The 15085-nt window shown below is 38.2% G+C and overlaps 1 protein-coding gene across 9 annotated transcripts in view; it reads right to left on the reverse strand.

Annotated features, from left to right (window-relative positions):
- The window catches only part of INPP4B (inositol polyphosphate-4-phosphatase type II B), a 366270-nt gene that overhangs the window by 52594 nt on the left and 298591 nt on the right, over positions 1 to 15085 (reverse strand). For all 9 annotated transcript variants that reach the window (XM_072119662.1, XM_072119688.1, XM_072119643.1 and 6 more), the window contains 2 exons: positions 13554 to 13662; positions 6127 to 6304 (listed from right to left, as the gene is read on the reverse strand). In XM_072119662.1, coding sequence (XP_071975763.1) covers positions 6127 to 6304; positions 13554 to 13662 — 287 coding nt within the window. The remainder of the gene's footprint in view (positions 1 to 6126; positions 6305 to 13553; positions 13663 to 15085) is intronic.

Here is a 15085-nt window from a genome sequence, read left to right on the forward strand (position 1 = left end):
AAGTGGCCTAGACAATGGCCCTTGTGTCTTTTTGTCTACTTATTGGGCGAGATTAATTAAGACTGGTGCACTGTGCCTCTCAGTAATTCTGGCACAGCACTCATATGCTGTATTGAAATCTACACCAAGTCCGGCCTGGCATAGAGTTTAGCTATAACCTGTGCTTGTAGTAGAGTTAATTTAACTATTGTGCACTGCCAAAAACAAGTAGCATGCAGGGTATAAAAAAAGAAAAAAAAAATCGCAATCTTGGCTGCGAGCCAGGAAATGTGACTTTTTCATTCCTTGATTGCCAGGAAACCACCGTACAAAGCTCATCCATTAAACATTCTTAAAAATAACTTTCAAACACATTTATTCAAGCCCCCACAGCTCCCTATCCAATGCTGATGTGAATTCACGTCTCCTGCCTGATAGATCCCTCCCTCTCCCAGCATGGAGGTGACGTCACGTCATAGGCATGAATAATTAGCAGCACGGAGCACTGAATATTTTGTCCCCTCACTGTGGATGGCTGATTCTAAGTATTTTTTCCAGGCAATCCTGGAAGACAACACCGCCAGGATTGGCATAAAGAAGAGTGTAGTTTTTTTTTAAACTTAATGGGAGTTTTCCTTTAAAGGAAAGAAATCTACCATCAAAACTGCACTAAAATTCAATCACATTTGTATAATTTTGGAGGATGTCCCCTTTTCTGCAAATCATGCCCCTTTCACACACTATTCTGTTTTACTAGTTGTAATAGTTTTGTAAAAACTGTCTTAAATGCTTACTTAACATGGATTGAATTTTTTGTTGCAATTATGACTGGATTTATAAATCTGCCACACTTAGGTTTTCGTGAACCTAATTGTGCTACCCAATTACTGGGAATGACTGTCCCTAGAAATGGAAGTTTCTTATAATTGCCCTGTTAAAAAAAAAGCCTTAACCCCCTCCCATCACAAATCTGTATGACCATGCCCTAGCTAACAATGCCTTATGCAGCCAAGACATATGCTGTACATTTAAAGGATCGCACTCACTGAAGCTGCAGCAGAGCAGCAGCAGCCAAATTTTAATTCTTTGGATAAGCCCTTTCAGGCCATTTAATCAATAATACTGTGCTATCACCAGGTCCCTTTCACTTCAAAGGAAGCCTACCATGAGGAATCTACCATCAGAAGTAGATCTGATGGTAGATTCTTCCTTTCTGCCCCTGTCCTAATCTGTAATTTTACAATCGTGGAACCTAACCTAAATTGTTAAGACGTTAACAACCTTAGCCCCCTTAGCCCCCAGTAGCGAGGCTACTTCACGTCCCAGTAGACTCTGCAGTTAATTTACATATTACTAAAATACATTTTTTTAACAAGTTAGGTTAGGTTCCAGGGTTATTAAATTAAGGACTACAGACAGGAGGAATCTAACATCAGATCTAATTCCTAGTTTCCTCATGGTAGCTTTTCTTTACGGACTTGTAATAAAGATATGGCACATTCTCTTAACAAATGATATCTACTGACAAATAGCTGAATAGTTGTCTCCTTCTAGGAATCTCAGTAAGAGAGCAGATTGACAAGACAAGTTATTCATGTTTGAGTGATAGCAGATATCTTGATATAAAATCCCCGATAATATACATTTTATGAAACACATCAATTTCTATGTCTTTGTAGAACATAAAAATGACTTCTACAAAATTATCTTGGAATGGTAAAAAGTTACCATAGGAAAGCAGATTATTGCTACAAACGCTTTTAATTGGGATAATTCATCCTAATTATCTGTAAACCTAAACCAAACTTAATGTGCAATATGAGGTCTTCCATTGTTATTGCAGGCTTATCTCGAGCCATGAAAACAGAATTAGCTGGCAGATAACGGGATACAGATGTAGCAGACATCAATTTGTCTCTCAACTAGGAGGGATTTTATCACACTGTATTGTTAATGCAGCATTGTAACTGGAAGAAAGATAACGCCAAGGATATGCATATCATAGAGAAGACCACACCATGGACTTCTTACAGAATTGTGCTTCACATTCACGTATGTGTCTACATTTTGCCCCATGTAAAAGGGCTTAGATGTCTTTTTACAGCTAAATAACATAGAATTGTGTTACTTGGTCAAACTTGATGGACTTAAGTCTTCTTTTTATCCCTTCTTACTACACAACCACTTTTTCAGATCAAAAAGATTCATTTACTGTCTACAAAAAAGTACAACAGATTCATTAAGACTGCAAGAAGAGAAGAAAACGCTGCCTGTGGTAAGATTTTAACAATCTGAAAGGATAAAAATTAGGTTCTGTACTCATTACCAGTATCTATTTTTCCATTTTAAACAATTCATGACAATATCTAAAATTTTAATGCAGGGAAGCAAGTAGCTATATAAACCCATGTTCTACCTTTCACTAGTCCGATTAACAAAGTACATGTATTATATTAAACCTTATTCATGGTCTATACGAGGACTACATACAACCAAAAGTGGCTTGGAAAGGCAGCCTGCTTAAGGAGATATATTCTTTCTCTTTATTATGTTGTTGGCCTTTTAGTTTCCTACTCTGCATTGTTGAGGAGCAAAAACTCCAAATTACTGGATGGGACTAGTTTGGTTAAAGAACATCTACCATCATTTTAGTGGTGGTAGATGTGTCCTAGTATGTTCCTGAGGAGCGATGTTCTTCTTTTATTATAACTTTATATCCCAAGATCACAGATATATAAAAGTTATGCAAATCAGCCTGTCACCCGATTGCCTCAGGGAGCCAAGTATTTTAATGTATGCACACCCACCTGTAGCGCTAGCGGCACTGCACAGTTTGCACCCACCCCTACTAGTGCTATGGGAGGACTACATGCATTAAAATACTAAGCTCCCTGAGAAGCTCGGGTGATGTAACCTGAGTGCCCCAGGCTAATTTGCATAACTTTAATAACTCTTATTTCTGAGATAGAAACATATAGAGTTATAATAAAAGAAGTCCTGAGGAACGATGTTCCTAAGGAACTTCTTACTAGGATACATCTCCCATCACTAAACTGACGGTAGATGTCCTTTAAATGCTGATTTACATCACAAGGCTTGTTGTTATAGTAGTTATAGAGGCCTAGAGGTAAGTCAAATGTTTTTTGCTATGGCTATGGAGGGATGAATTGAGATAAAGATGTATTTTAGTTGAGAGATAAAGATGGTTGGAGAAAAGATGTAGAGTGGTTAGTATCTTTAGGGAAATGTACCATTGTTCTATGCAAAGTGTGTTAAAAATGTTAAACATATTTTATGCACAAAACTGAAATTTACACCGGCATCTAGCAGGAATTGCCTCTATTGGACACATCAACACTCCAGCTTTTGTGATGTTAGGTCCTGGGTTCAAGTCCCAACCAGGTCAACATCCGCAAAGAGTTTGTATGTTCTCTCCGTGGTTGTGTGGGTTTCCACCGGGTTCTCCGGTTTCCTTCCACACTCCAAAACATACTGGTAGGTTGATTCGATTGTGAGCACCATGGGGACAAGGTCTGATTTGGCAAGCTTTGTGCAGCTCTACATAATTTGTGTGCGCTATATAAAGAATTATTATTATTTAGAACGGTAATATAATGGTGTGTCCTTGAATATTGACATTCCCTTCCTAAAAGACAACAGTGTATAAATGAAACATTCTCTGAGTTGTGTTATGCCTTGAAATCACTCCAAGCTATAAAGATCCAATGCTGTGCGTAGTATTGCAGAGGTATAGGCTTCACAGGCCATCTGTCTACATAGACGTCTTTCTTCTGCATCCAATTTGTGTCGGGCTGGTTTCTAAGGGAATAACTTCCCAAGCAGTTGTTGTTCTTTTAAGTTAGTCCCAATAAATGTCAAAATCAAAAACCATGTAAATAAATAATGTGCTTGAAGCATTATGCAAGGTAAGGACACCTGCACTGCCACAGCTGCACTGCAGCCCCTCCCTTAAAGCTCACATCAAAGTTCTATCACATGAAATGGTTAAATTGTTTTACATTTTAAACTACAGAAAAAAAATGACTAAACTGCAACTTATTTCGGAAAAGATGTCGGTTAGGATCTGTTGTTTGGTTAAAAGCTACAGCACAACTTGTTAACAATAGCAATACAGATCCATTTGGCTAACTGTACCCATTTCACATGTTTGTGTTATGTGTAGAGATGAGCGGACTCAACGTGTAGTTTTGAGTGTGTTCCTCTCAATTTGGGGATTTTAGAGACAATGGCCACTTGTTAGGGGTGTCAACATGCTGGATTGGCTGCTCAGCAGCCTATCAGCAACATGTTCGGGTTGGGAGGAATGCGCCGAATGCCGAACAAAAACCTACACTTGAGGTTGGCTCACCTCTAGTTATGCATAGTTGTCTTTGTAGATTTGCATGCAGATTTTTTTTTTCTTGCATGATATTAAAGTTTGTTTGTAGAACACATGCAGATTTTTACAAACCCATAGACTTCCGGGTAAATAAAAAAGGCACACACGAAAATCAAATCAAAGGCGCAGTAGAAAAGTTGAAAGATCATTCATTTGTTCTATGTATTGCACAACAATTTTCCCTCTAAAAAAACGCAATGTCACATATTTTTCAAATCACATTAACTATGATGACACTAAAATATTACAGTGAGTCCAAGAGGAGATCCATGCAGAAAAACTATGCATAATAAGCAACATGTGCGGTTAGAGAAGTCAACTACAGGCTTGTTTCAGATAAGCGCATTTACATTCTGTATTACATCCATGTTATGGTATCTGTAATGTGGTCTAGGCACAGTGCCAATAATAATCTGTTATGTTGTTACCAGGTTTGTTTGATTTTTAACCAACCCTTTAACCCTGTCTTTAGGCCAAACGGATCAAAGATTACCCATAATACCCGAAATACATATTCTAACTGTAATATATGAACAAGTTCCAAGATATCATACTGGGCCATTACACACAGGTGCTTTAGTTTAGTTTATCATTGTAGTAGATACCATCAATAAAGGTGCATGTATACTTTTGTCCAGTGACCACGTAAAACAGCTTAAAGTATTTGTCGAGGTATACCATATTTTTCAGACTATAAGGCGCACAAAAAATAATTTGATTTTCTGAGAAATCAAAGGTGCGCCTTATAGTCCAGTGCACCTTATATATGAACTGTACTTACAGACAACAGCTGCCTTGAACTTTGCACAGGTCTGCCACCTGCTTGTCATTCCTCCTTATAATCACGGTGCGCCTTATATATGAACCTAGATGTCTTAACAGGCATTTATTGATGGTGCACCTTATAATCCGGTGCGCCTATAGACAGTGATATCACAACCACAGCTGCACGCCTACTACAGCCTGAAACTAATGCTGTAGCAGACAGGTAGAAGTGGTTGGGACAGCACTGATGGCCTCTTTATATAAAATCTAACATACCCGTACCTTTGGTTTCATAGGAAACAAAAACATCCATGGAGTAAAGAGGTTTTTGACCAATTTTATCAGTCCAATTTCCTTGTCAAGTACAGCAAATATACCAATAGTCCACATGTATATTAAATTTTTAAATGCAATGACTGTTACTATGCTTCCATTTCCCATTTCTTTTTGCTTTCTCTATTTCATAGGGCCAATTCAGAAGTCAACTAGCAGTAAAAACTGTTACTCCATTTGCTCACATTTTAGTGCTGTGTTTGCAGTACAATTGCTGCTGAGTGGAAAAGCAAGGGAAAAAAAATCACTTTCAGATGAAACAAAACAAAAAAAGGGATATTCTGGCTTAAAAGAACATTATCGTCAACTTGCTTCTCTGCAACAATTATTAGCATTAGAAAAGGAAGGACGCGGCGCTGCAATAAAATAACTCAATTTAATAACAGAATCTGCCGCTTCTGAAAGCCTGCAATCTTACTTTCAAAAACACCTTTAAAAGCAGGAAATAAAGATACAGAAAATGTTAAATTGCTTTTTTCAAAGGAATTAGCTGTTTGCTATTGCTTTGCCTTGGCATTTTGAAGTCTATCTTTCAAAGTGAGTACTGTATATTCTGTAATGTAGTGAATGTCATCCTGTACATTTAATAAAAGGGAAGCGTTAGGAGGGAGCCTATTTTTGATACATTGCATGGCAGATTTGGATCTCACCGTTTCGGAGAGTGCTTTTAAAGAATTTTTGAGGCTGTCGGCAGAACGATGTCTTGCTGAATTAAGCAGGAGGTCTGTATGGCTTGATATAAGAGGTTGCAGGTGATTGATGTTGCTTAAAATTTCTTTCGCCTTTGCAGTGTTCTCAGGTGAATAGTAAATACATTGGTACCCAGTGCTGGAAAACAGAAATGCAGATTTCTATTAAGGGGCAAAAAAATATTATCAGATTCCTTAACTGAGACCTGAATAGTCAATTTAGGAAATAAAAGAAACACGAGGAAATTGATTTCCTGCTCCGCAGCAAATGGCAGCATATTTATCTATAAGAATTCAACACCAATCATTATTTTGAAGTATAGCACCCAAGAAACCACAAATGCGTTATATGTGAAGAGTTGAAACCAATTTATTTGCTAGCTAAGCTTCATAAAAATAAGTACTGCAAGTTGTAGGTTTATGCACTTAAATAGAGATATTTGAAAAACGTCTTTTTTGCTGAGCATTGCTAAAAATAAATGGACCAGAATTCCCTACTAAAATAAAGAAATAGTAAGTACTTGGTGCAAATGTTCTAGAACTGCTTCTATGGAAAATCACAAATGTTGGTATATATTTCAACGTTAAAAAAAAGCAATAACGATAAAAAAATTCAAAAATGAGACCAACAACATTGGTTGTATTGTATTGGTCTCAGACATACTTAATTTGGCCTCCCTGTTCTACACCATAGGGGGGGGGGGGGGGGAATCATCATGCGCTGGAGCCTCTTGATATATTTGAGGACCTCACAATTCTACTTCAGGTTCAGCCCTACGTGGAACTGCGCTACAACCTTTGCCTTTTCCTGGTGCAGGCTATAGCTACTGTGCAGGGCAAGAACAGCCCCTGCCAGTCCACCCTGCAGGTGGAATTATCTGTTAAAGGAAACCTACCACTTCTGAAGGTAGGTATGAGATGCAAACACCGGGCACCAGCTCAGGGTGAGCTGGTGCCGGTGCTTAGTCTCGTTAGTGTTAAAACCGCGGTATCGCGGTTTTAACACTTTTTAAGCTTTCTAGCAGAAACTGCTTCGGCGCTGCGTGCGCACGATCGTGCGCGCGCCTACATTGGAAATGCCGCAGGCGTTGCGCGCGCACGGTCGCGCGCAGCGCCGAAGCAGTTTCTACTATAAAGTTTAAAAAGTGTTAAAACCGCGATACCGCGGTTTTAACACTAACGAGACTAAGCACCGGCACCAGCTCACCCTGAGCTGGTGCCCGGTGTTTGCATCTCATACCTACCTTCAGAAGTGGTAGGTTTCCTTTAAGCAAAACTCCCAGGTGTCGTCCATCCTACGAACCTACGAAATCAGTTAAATACTGTAGGTTCTCAATTTAGAGCAAGCTTTCTGTAGTTGAATCTACATAGCATCACATATCATCCAACTGCATATATCATACATTGTTATGCTCCATGATGGGGATAGGAAGACTCTGTTGATTTTTATCATTCCATCACCCAGTACTATCAGATTTCCTTGAGTTTACAGTGGCAATTACAGCACACACCTATCCTTCTCTCTTTGAATTAGGCCGAAGCACACAAATGTGTGCAGCCTGTGGCAATGGACCTGTATGAGGGCGCAATCCCACGGACTGCACATAATGTATGAAAAAAAGAGTCCTTGCATTATACCGATGTATGATTCAAGGTTTTCCTGTTTGCCAGCACTGTAACAGTTAATACAGTGGTGGCACGGAAAGCCCTTGCATCAACGTTTGTGTGCATTCAGTCTTAGGCTTGAAAATATTCTGGTCAAAATGAGAGATTTGAAGCAGAATAAGAACAGATAGTTGGCACATTTTGCAGCCAACTGAACTTCAACGGCAACTAGAGTGGCAACTCACGAAGCCACTTTACATTACTACTCCGTAAGCTGCCAGCTGGCACTGCTTTAGAGTTCTTTTTATAGATGCAACATACAAATGTGATTTTGTGTCTAGACATCTTTTCACTTAGTGCAGTAAATGAACTGTGCTACCTCGGCAGATGACTGTATATTCAGATTTAATCAGATAACTTGCAAGAAACGCAAAAGATGTGACAAATCTCAATTTGTTCATATGGAAAAATGTTTTAGGTATAATGGCTGAAAATTTCCAGAGCTTTTGAACTGATCACTATGGAGTGGTGTCTCGAGCATTTTGGCTGTGCTGTGATTAATATAATGTGATAATACTATAAGAAGCTATTTCTTCCACACGTTGACATGTAGGCATCTCCATATGACATGTATATTAGGTCAAAATTAGGATTAGAAATATGTATTCATTACTTTTTTATTTTGAGAGCAAATGACAATTCTTTTATTGGATATCTAGATGCAATACACAAAATTTTACCATATGCCTTGGAACATCTGATAGGGCAAAGTTCTATTTCCGGCAGCTACTACTCCCATCCCAATTTATACCGCAACATAAATAGTTACTTAAAGATTAGAAAGTGACAGATGCTACTCTGTGCCAGAAATGTGCTCAAATCCATTGTGACTTCCCTCCATTTACAGGCCACAAGAAAGCATGCCTAATGGTTGCCAAATGACCTTAAGGGCTCATGCATATGGATGAGGAGCCTCTATGTCTGGTTGTACAGTTCCTTATTACTGAGTCACATTGATTGTGTACTGTCATACACAAAAAATCTGAATCCCTTTGTATAATATTGGAGCGAGGACCTTTATGACATCACTAATCACTATTATGTCTCTGTATAAATGGAGCTGGTAGAATCTCATAGATGGAAACCTAAGGCAGCGTGCATAGGCTACAAATGGGGTTCTATGGTAACATAATGGGGGTCATTTACTAAGGGCCCGATCCACGTTTTCCCGACGTGTTACCAGAACCTGCATTGCCACCGGTTTTTGGCACACGCGATCGGATTGTGGCGCATCGGCACCGGCATACACCCGACGGAAATCGGGGGGGCGTGGCCATACGAAAACCCGACAGATTCAGAGAAACCGCCGCATTTAAAAGAAAAAAGGTGTCGCGGGACACGCACTTACCTTCACCAAGTATAGCATTGTGAACTCCGGCGGGACTCGGCGGACTTCAGCGCACCAGCGACACCTGGTGGACGTCAGAGGAACTACCTTAGTGAATCGCCGTGAATCGCTGGATCGCGAATGGGCCGGGTAAGTAAATATGCCCCATTATTCACAATCCAAAAATCGGCATTTGTTACCCAATACACCAGGAAACAGGAATATTTTTTTCATGTCCCAATACTATTCATAATTACCCAGATTATGTCAATATAAAAATTTAGTTTTAAAGAGGTAACTATATTATCAAGGAATCTGTTAGAAAGAACTGCCGTTCCTTGAACAACAAATGAAGTGGGTTCCTTTGCCGTAGTATATTTTATTACGTTTCATACAGATTGTTATTTTTTTGGCTTTTGAGACTTTGATATGATTAACACTGACTGAAGTTATGGCAAGAATGGTACAGGCGGTCCCCTGGTTACATACAAGATAGGGTCTGGAGGTTTGTTCTTAAGTTGAATTTGTATGTAAGTCGGAACTGTATATTTTATCATTGTAATCCCAGCCAGAACTTTTTTGGTCTCTGTGACAATTGGATTTTAAAAATGTTGGGTTGTCATAAGAATCAGGATTATCAATAAAGCTTCATTACAGGCACCATTGATAACTGTTATAACTGTTTATTGTAGCCTAGGACTAAAGTACAGTAAATTACCAAAATCCAGAGGTCCGTTTGTAACTAGGGGTCGTATGGAAGTCAGGTGTTCTTAAGTAGGGGACCACCTGTACAGAGTTTTGTCACACTCATGTCATACAGGGAAAGTGTGATATGTGAGCATGATGACTGTTACACAAAGGAAGAAGGAACAGGGATGAGTCCACTTTCCTAAACATTTTCTAAACTGAACAATAATTTTCGTCTTTACTGTCTTTTCTGTATTTGTCTGCGTCTGTGGGTAACTTTATAAACAATGTCTTCAGTGATAGAACCTGTAATGAAATCTATAAAGAGATGTGAATTGTAAATTGCTGTCCTAATATATACACACACACACACATATAAATATATATCTTTTTATATAATGTAGTTATATAAATTGAGAATGTCTCACAGATAATGAAACAACTTGTACAAACGTCTACAGCTATTTTTATGGCATGTTCCAATGGGGCTCCCTAAAGCCTGTTGCAATAATAATAGACAGACTTTATGGGCACAATTTCTCCCTGGTAGCCAATGGGGAATACTTTGAGGTCATGACGATCCAGAGTTTCTCACTTTCCTGGGATTGTGTAACTGACAACATCTGAACCTATCTAGCATAACGACTTATACCCTATACATCTTATAGGAATCTCTGCGCCTGATCAAGTGGTAATGCACCTGTATAAAATCTGCCTGGGAATGAATGCATCATTATTGACCAATTAAATGCCTTGTTATTATGATATTGTACAAAGGTGCTGGTTGGATAATGAGCTGGACATTCCCAAAGGTTATATAAACCTTTGGTGCAGAAAGTTCAGTTCCTTTCCTGGGAGTGCTGAGGAGCAGCACAATTCTTTGCACACAGCCTGTTGCTGCAGGACCCTGAGCTATACAAGGGCCTGCCTCTGAACCCTGCTGCAGAAGCAGCCATCCATGACCAGCCTGAAGCTACCTATACCAGGCTGTGAGTAACCTTTGATGAACACCATACAAGCAGCAATCTTGACCCAGTTGAATTGTTCCTAATGTTGTGGCCATTGCCGTGTTACAGAATAAACGAACTGTGAGTTTTATGGTTGACATCGCCCATCTCAGATCGATCTCTGCATAAAGATGCTAACAACAAGGGCGCCCCTCTTACCGTAACCCATGGATCCCTACACCTAAATCTGGGTTGCACCAGGGAGAATTATCCTAGACCTGCAGCCTCTCCATCATTTCTTGTGAATACACCTGTTGGACACCTGCCAGGCATGGACAAGGCCCGTTCCTTCGGTACCCAGCACCATGACCCCTTCAAGGCTAGGCTACATGGGCACCAATGCAATGAAATGTGTATATGTGTCATATGGTTGTACATAGGGGCAGTATTACAGTAGTTATATTCTTGTACATAGGGGACAGTATTATAGTAGCTATATTCTTGTACATAGGGGGCAGTATTATAGTAGTTATATTCTTGTACATAGTGAGCAGTATTATAGTAGTTATATTCTTGTACATAGGGGGCAGTATTATAGTAGTTATATTCTTGTACCTAGGGCGCAGTATTATAGTAGTTATATTCTTGTACATAGGGCGCAGTATTATAGTAGTTATATTATTGTACATAGGGGGCAGTATTATAGTAGTTATATTCTTGTACATAGGGGACAGTATTATAGTACAGGCGGTCCCCTACTTAAGAACACTCGACTTACATACAACCCCTAGGTACAAACGGACCTCTGGATGTTGGTAATTTATTGTACTTTAGTCCTAGGCTAGAATAAACAGCTGTAACAGTTATCACAGGAGTCTGTAATGAAGCTTTAGTGTTAATATTGATTCTTATGACAACCCAACATTTTTAAAATCCAATTGTCACAGAGACCAAAAAAGTTCTGTCTGGGATTACAGTGATAAAATATACAGTTCCGACTTACATACAAACTCAACTTAAGAACAAACCTACAGACCCTATCTTGTATGTAACCCGGGGACTGCCTGTAGTTATATTCTTGTACATAGGAGGCAGTATTATAGTAGTTATATTCTTGAACATAGAGGGCAGTATTATAGTAGTTATATTCCTGTACATAGGAGGCAGGATTATAGTAGTTATATTCTTGTACATAGGGTGCAGTATTATAGTAGTTATATTCCTGTACATAGGAGGCAGGATTATAGTAGTTATATTCTTGTACATAGGGTGCAGTATTATAGTAGTTATAATCTTGTACATAGGGGGCAGTATTATAGTAGTTATATTCTTGTACATAGGGAGCAGTATTATAGCAATTATATTCTTGTACATAGGGGCAGTATTATAGCAATTATATTCTTGTACATAGGGAGCAGTATTATAGCAATTATATTCTTGTACATAGGGGCAGTATTATAGTAGTTATATTCTTGTACATAGGGGGTAGTATTATAGTAGTTATATTCTTGTACATAGGAGGCAGTATTATAGTAGTTATATTATTGTACATAGGAGGCAGTATTATAATAGTTATATTCTTGTACATAGGGGGAAGAATTATTGTAGTTATATTCTTGTACATAGTGAGCAGTATTATAGTAGTTATATTCTTGTACATAGGGGCAGTATTATAGTAGTTATATTCTTGTACATAGGGGGCAGTATTATAGTAGTTATATTCCTGTACATAGGGGGCAGTATTATAGTATTTATATTCCTGTACATAGGGGGCAGTATTATAGTAGTTATATTCCTGTACATAGTGAGCAGTATTATAGTAGTTATATTCTTGTACATAGGGGCAGTATTATAGTAGTTATATTCTTGTACATAGGGGGTAGTATTATAGTAGTTATATTCTTGTACATAGGGGGTAGTATTATAGTAGTTATATATTTTTGTACATAGGGGGCATTAATATAGTAGTTATATTCTTGTACATAGAGGGCAGTATTGTATTATAGTAGTTATATTCTTGTACATAGGGTGCAGTTTTATAGTATCTATATTTTAGCACATAGGAGTAGTATTCTAATGGCTATGTCATTGCTAGGAGAGTGATGACATGGCCCACACTGTCCACCTTAGTTGAGCCTATGCACTTGTACCTATCTGCCCTACAAAATGGGATTTATGCCCAGGGACACTTTCTAGTGCGCCCCTGCTTACATAGATGATGTATGGAATGAAATATTATTCATGTCTAGAAGAAGTTAAATCCTTGGAAGCTTTAGTGTCTTCTCCTCATCTGTCTGCTCTCTGTGTGGGACCTCAGAAGTGCTGTCAGATGCTAGGATCACTTCAGAGGGGAGGGTATAACGGGATAAAAACCGGAATTTTCTTTAATCAAATATATTACAAATTTAACTAACAACACGGTTATTTACTGGATTTACATATTCTCATCTGAAATTGTTTGGATTAAAAGATCTAACAATATAGTTAAATAGCACAATATTATGTCAGCTTATTCCACTAATCTGTACATTGTCCATCAGAGATATTTCGGAAATCTTTGCTGCAAAAAGATTTGTATGTAAATTTTGAAAAAAATAAAAAAGTTTTTATACAAAAAAAAAATTTAAATCCCTTTACAAATCTCTATAACAATTCCAATCTGTTGGAATTTATACACGGTATTTATGCACAGAATAAGAAGTCATCCCATAAAAGGCCAGGATTGTTTAATTCATAGTTTTGCAGTTAATTGCTGTACTTACTTTCGTTTTTCTGCCTCAAATCTAGAAAGTAATCTCCTGAGGCCACCGCTCTTAAATCCCTGAGAATGTGCTGCTGGGGCACCAATGGTGATAACATCATACAGGGCATCTGGAGGAATAAAGAGATTGAACCTGGTGAAGTAGCTGTACGATAAAGCTCTTCATCAATGAAAGGAGAACTTTGTGTACATTTCCTATTAACAAGTGATTAATTTAGAAGAACAGCGGGGTGTCAGAGTCTGAAGAAAGCTAGTTCATCTTCTCAAGTAAGCACAACTAACTAGTTTTTAATAGTCACCATATCCCAAGTTACAGCTTTGTTTTGCATCATGGTGCGAACCAATATGTTATAGTATAGAAAGGGTTGAATTATGCATTAATTAAATGTAAATGAGACACGGCTAAGTATGCAGATATGTCATTGTGGGTAAAGCCGCCTTTTGTCTTTCATAATGCATGATGGTAAAGCATACAGCAGCGTTACAAAATAAACCAGCTTCATAGACGGCAATAAAGCTTTCCCTTAAATAAAATGAAAAAGATTTCATGTGAATCATAAGAGAATTTTTTTTCTACATTTATTAGTCTTTTTAGAGGCAAAAGCTGCACAATTGAACAATAGCGCTTTTTTTTTTTAATAATTCATCTTAAATTATCATCACACACTGAAGCCATATAATAACACTTTGGAACACAATAAAGCGATGCAGCATTTACATATAAAGCAATGTTACTATCATTGTTCCTCAAGGATTGTAAAAAAACATTCATATGACAGATTGAAAGCTACAACGCATAGCGGGGCGGTTTAAACTGCGATTCACAGAGCATAAATGCACTAATAATAAAAGTTATTATTGCATGGAATGGGTAGAACTCCTCGAGGAACATGCAAGAGTCAAGATAGTCTCCAGAACTTTCTGGAAACCAGCCCGACATTACAGTATTATTGGCAGATATGATCACTCAGTAGCCACAGTGTATTAATTGGACCTGTAGATTTCAATGCGGATCTTAGCTGTAATATATTTACCGCCTGCAGCTTTACTATGTTCAGTTTTGTAGAACCACAAGAGGTTTGGTTTTCGGACACTATAGGCAGCTTCATTACAGCTGTCACAAATCAGCCATACTGTTTTAGTACCTTGGCCCTCAAAGTAGCAGTAACAAAATAGTAACAATTAGAACCCTCCTGGCGCCCCCAATGTATTACTCTATATTTAAAAAAAATATGTTTTGGGAAGGTTAAGTAACTAAGAAAGTTTATCAAAACAAAAGAAACATTACTTACTTGAAAAAAACCATGAAAATGTAGTGTATCTGCAGATAGTGTCTTATAGAGCAGGAGAAGCTGCTATATATAGGTTCATGGGAAACATTTGGTGTAGCTTGTCATTTATTCTTTTATATTTTTTGCACTTTCTATGCTTTTAAGCAGTCATGTAGCAATGGGAGTAGGCATATTATGGATCAGTAACGCTACCACTGATAGGACTGCCAACTAGACTAGGCTGCTGACTGCTGCTAAGAAA

This window comes from Engystomops pustulosus, chromosome 1, assembly GCF_040894005.1.
Source record: "Engystomops pustulosus chromosome 1, aEngPut4.maternal, whole genome shotgun sequence".
Lineage (NCBI taxonomy): Eukaryota > Metazoa > Chordata > Amphibia > Anura > Leptodactylidae > Engystomops > Engystomops pustulosus.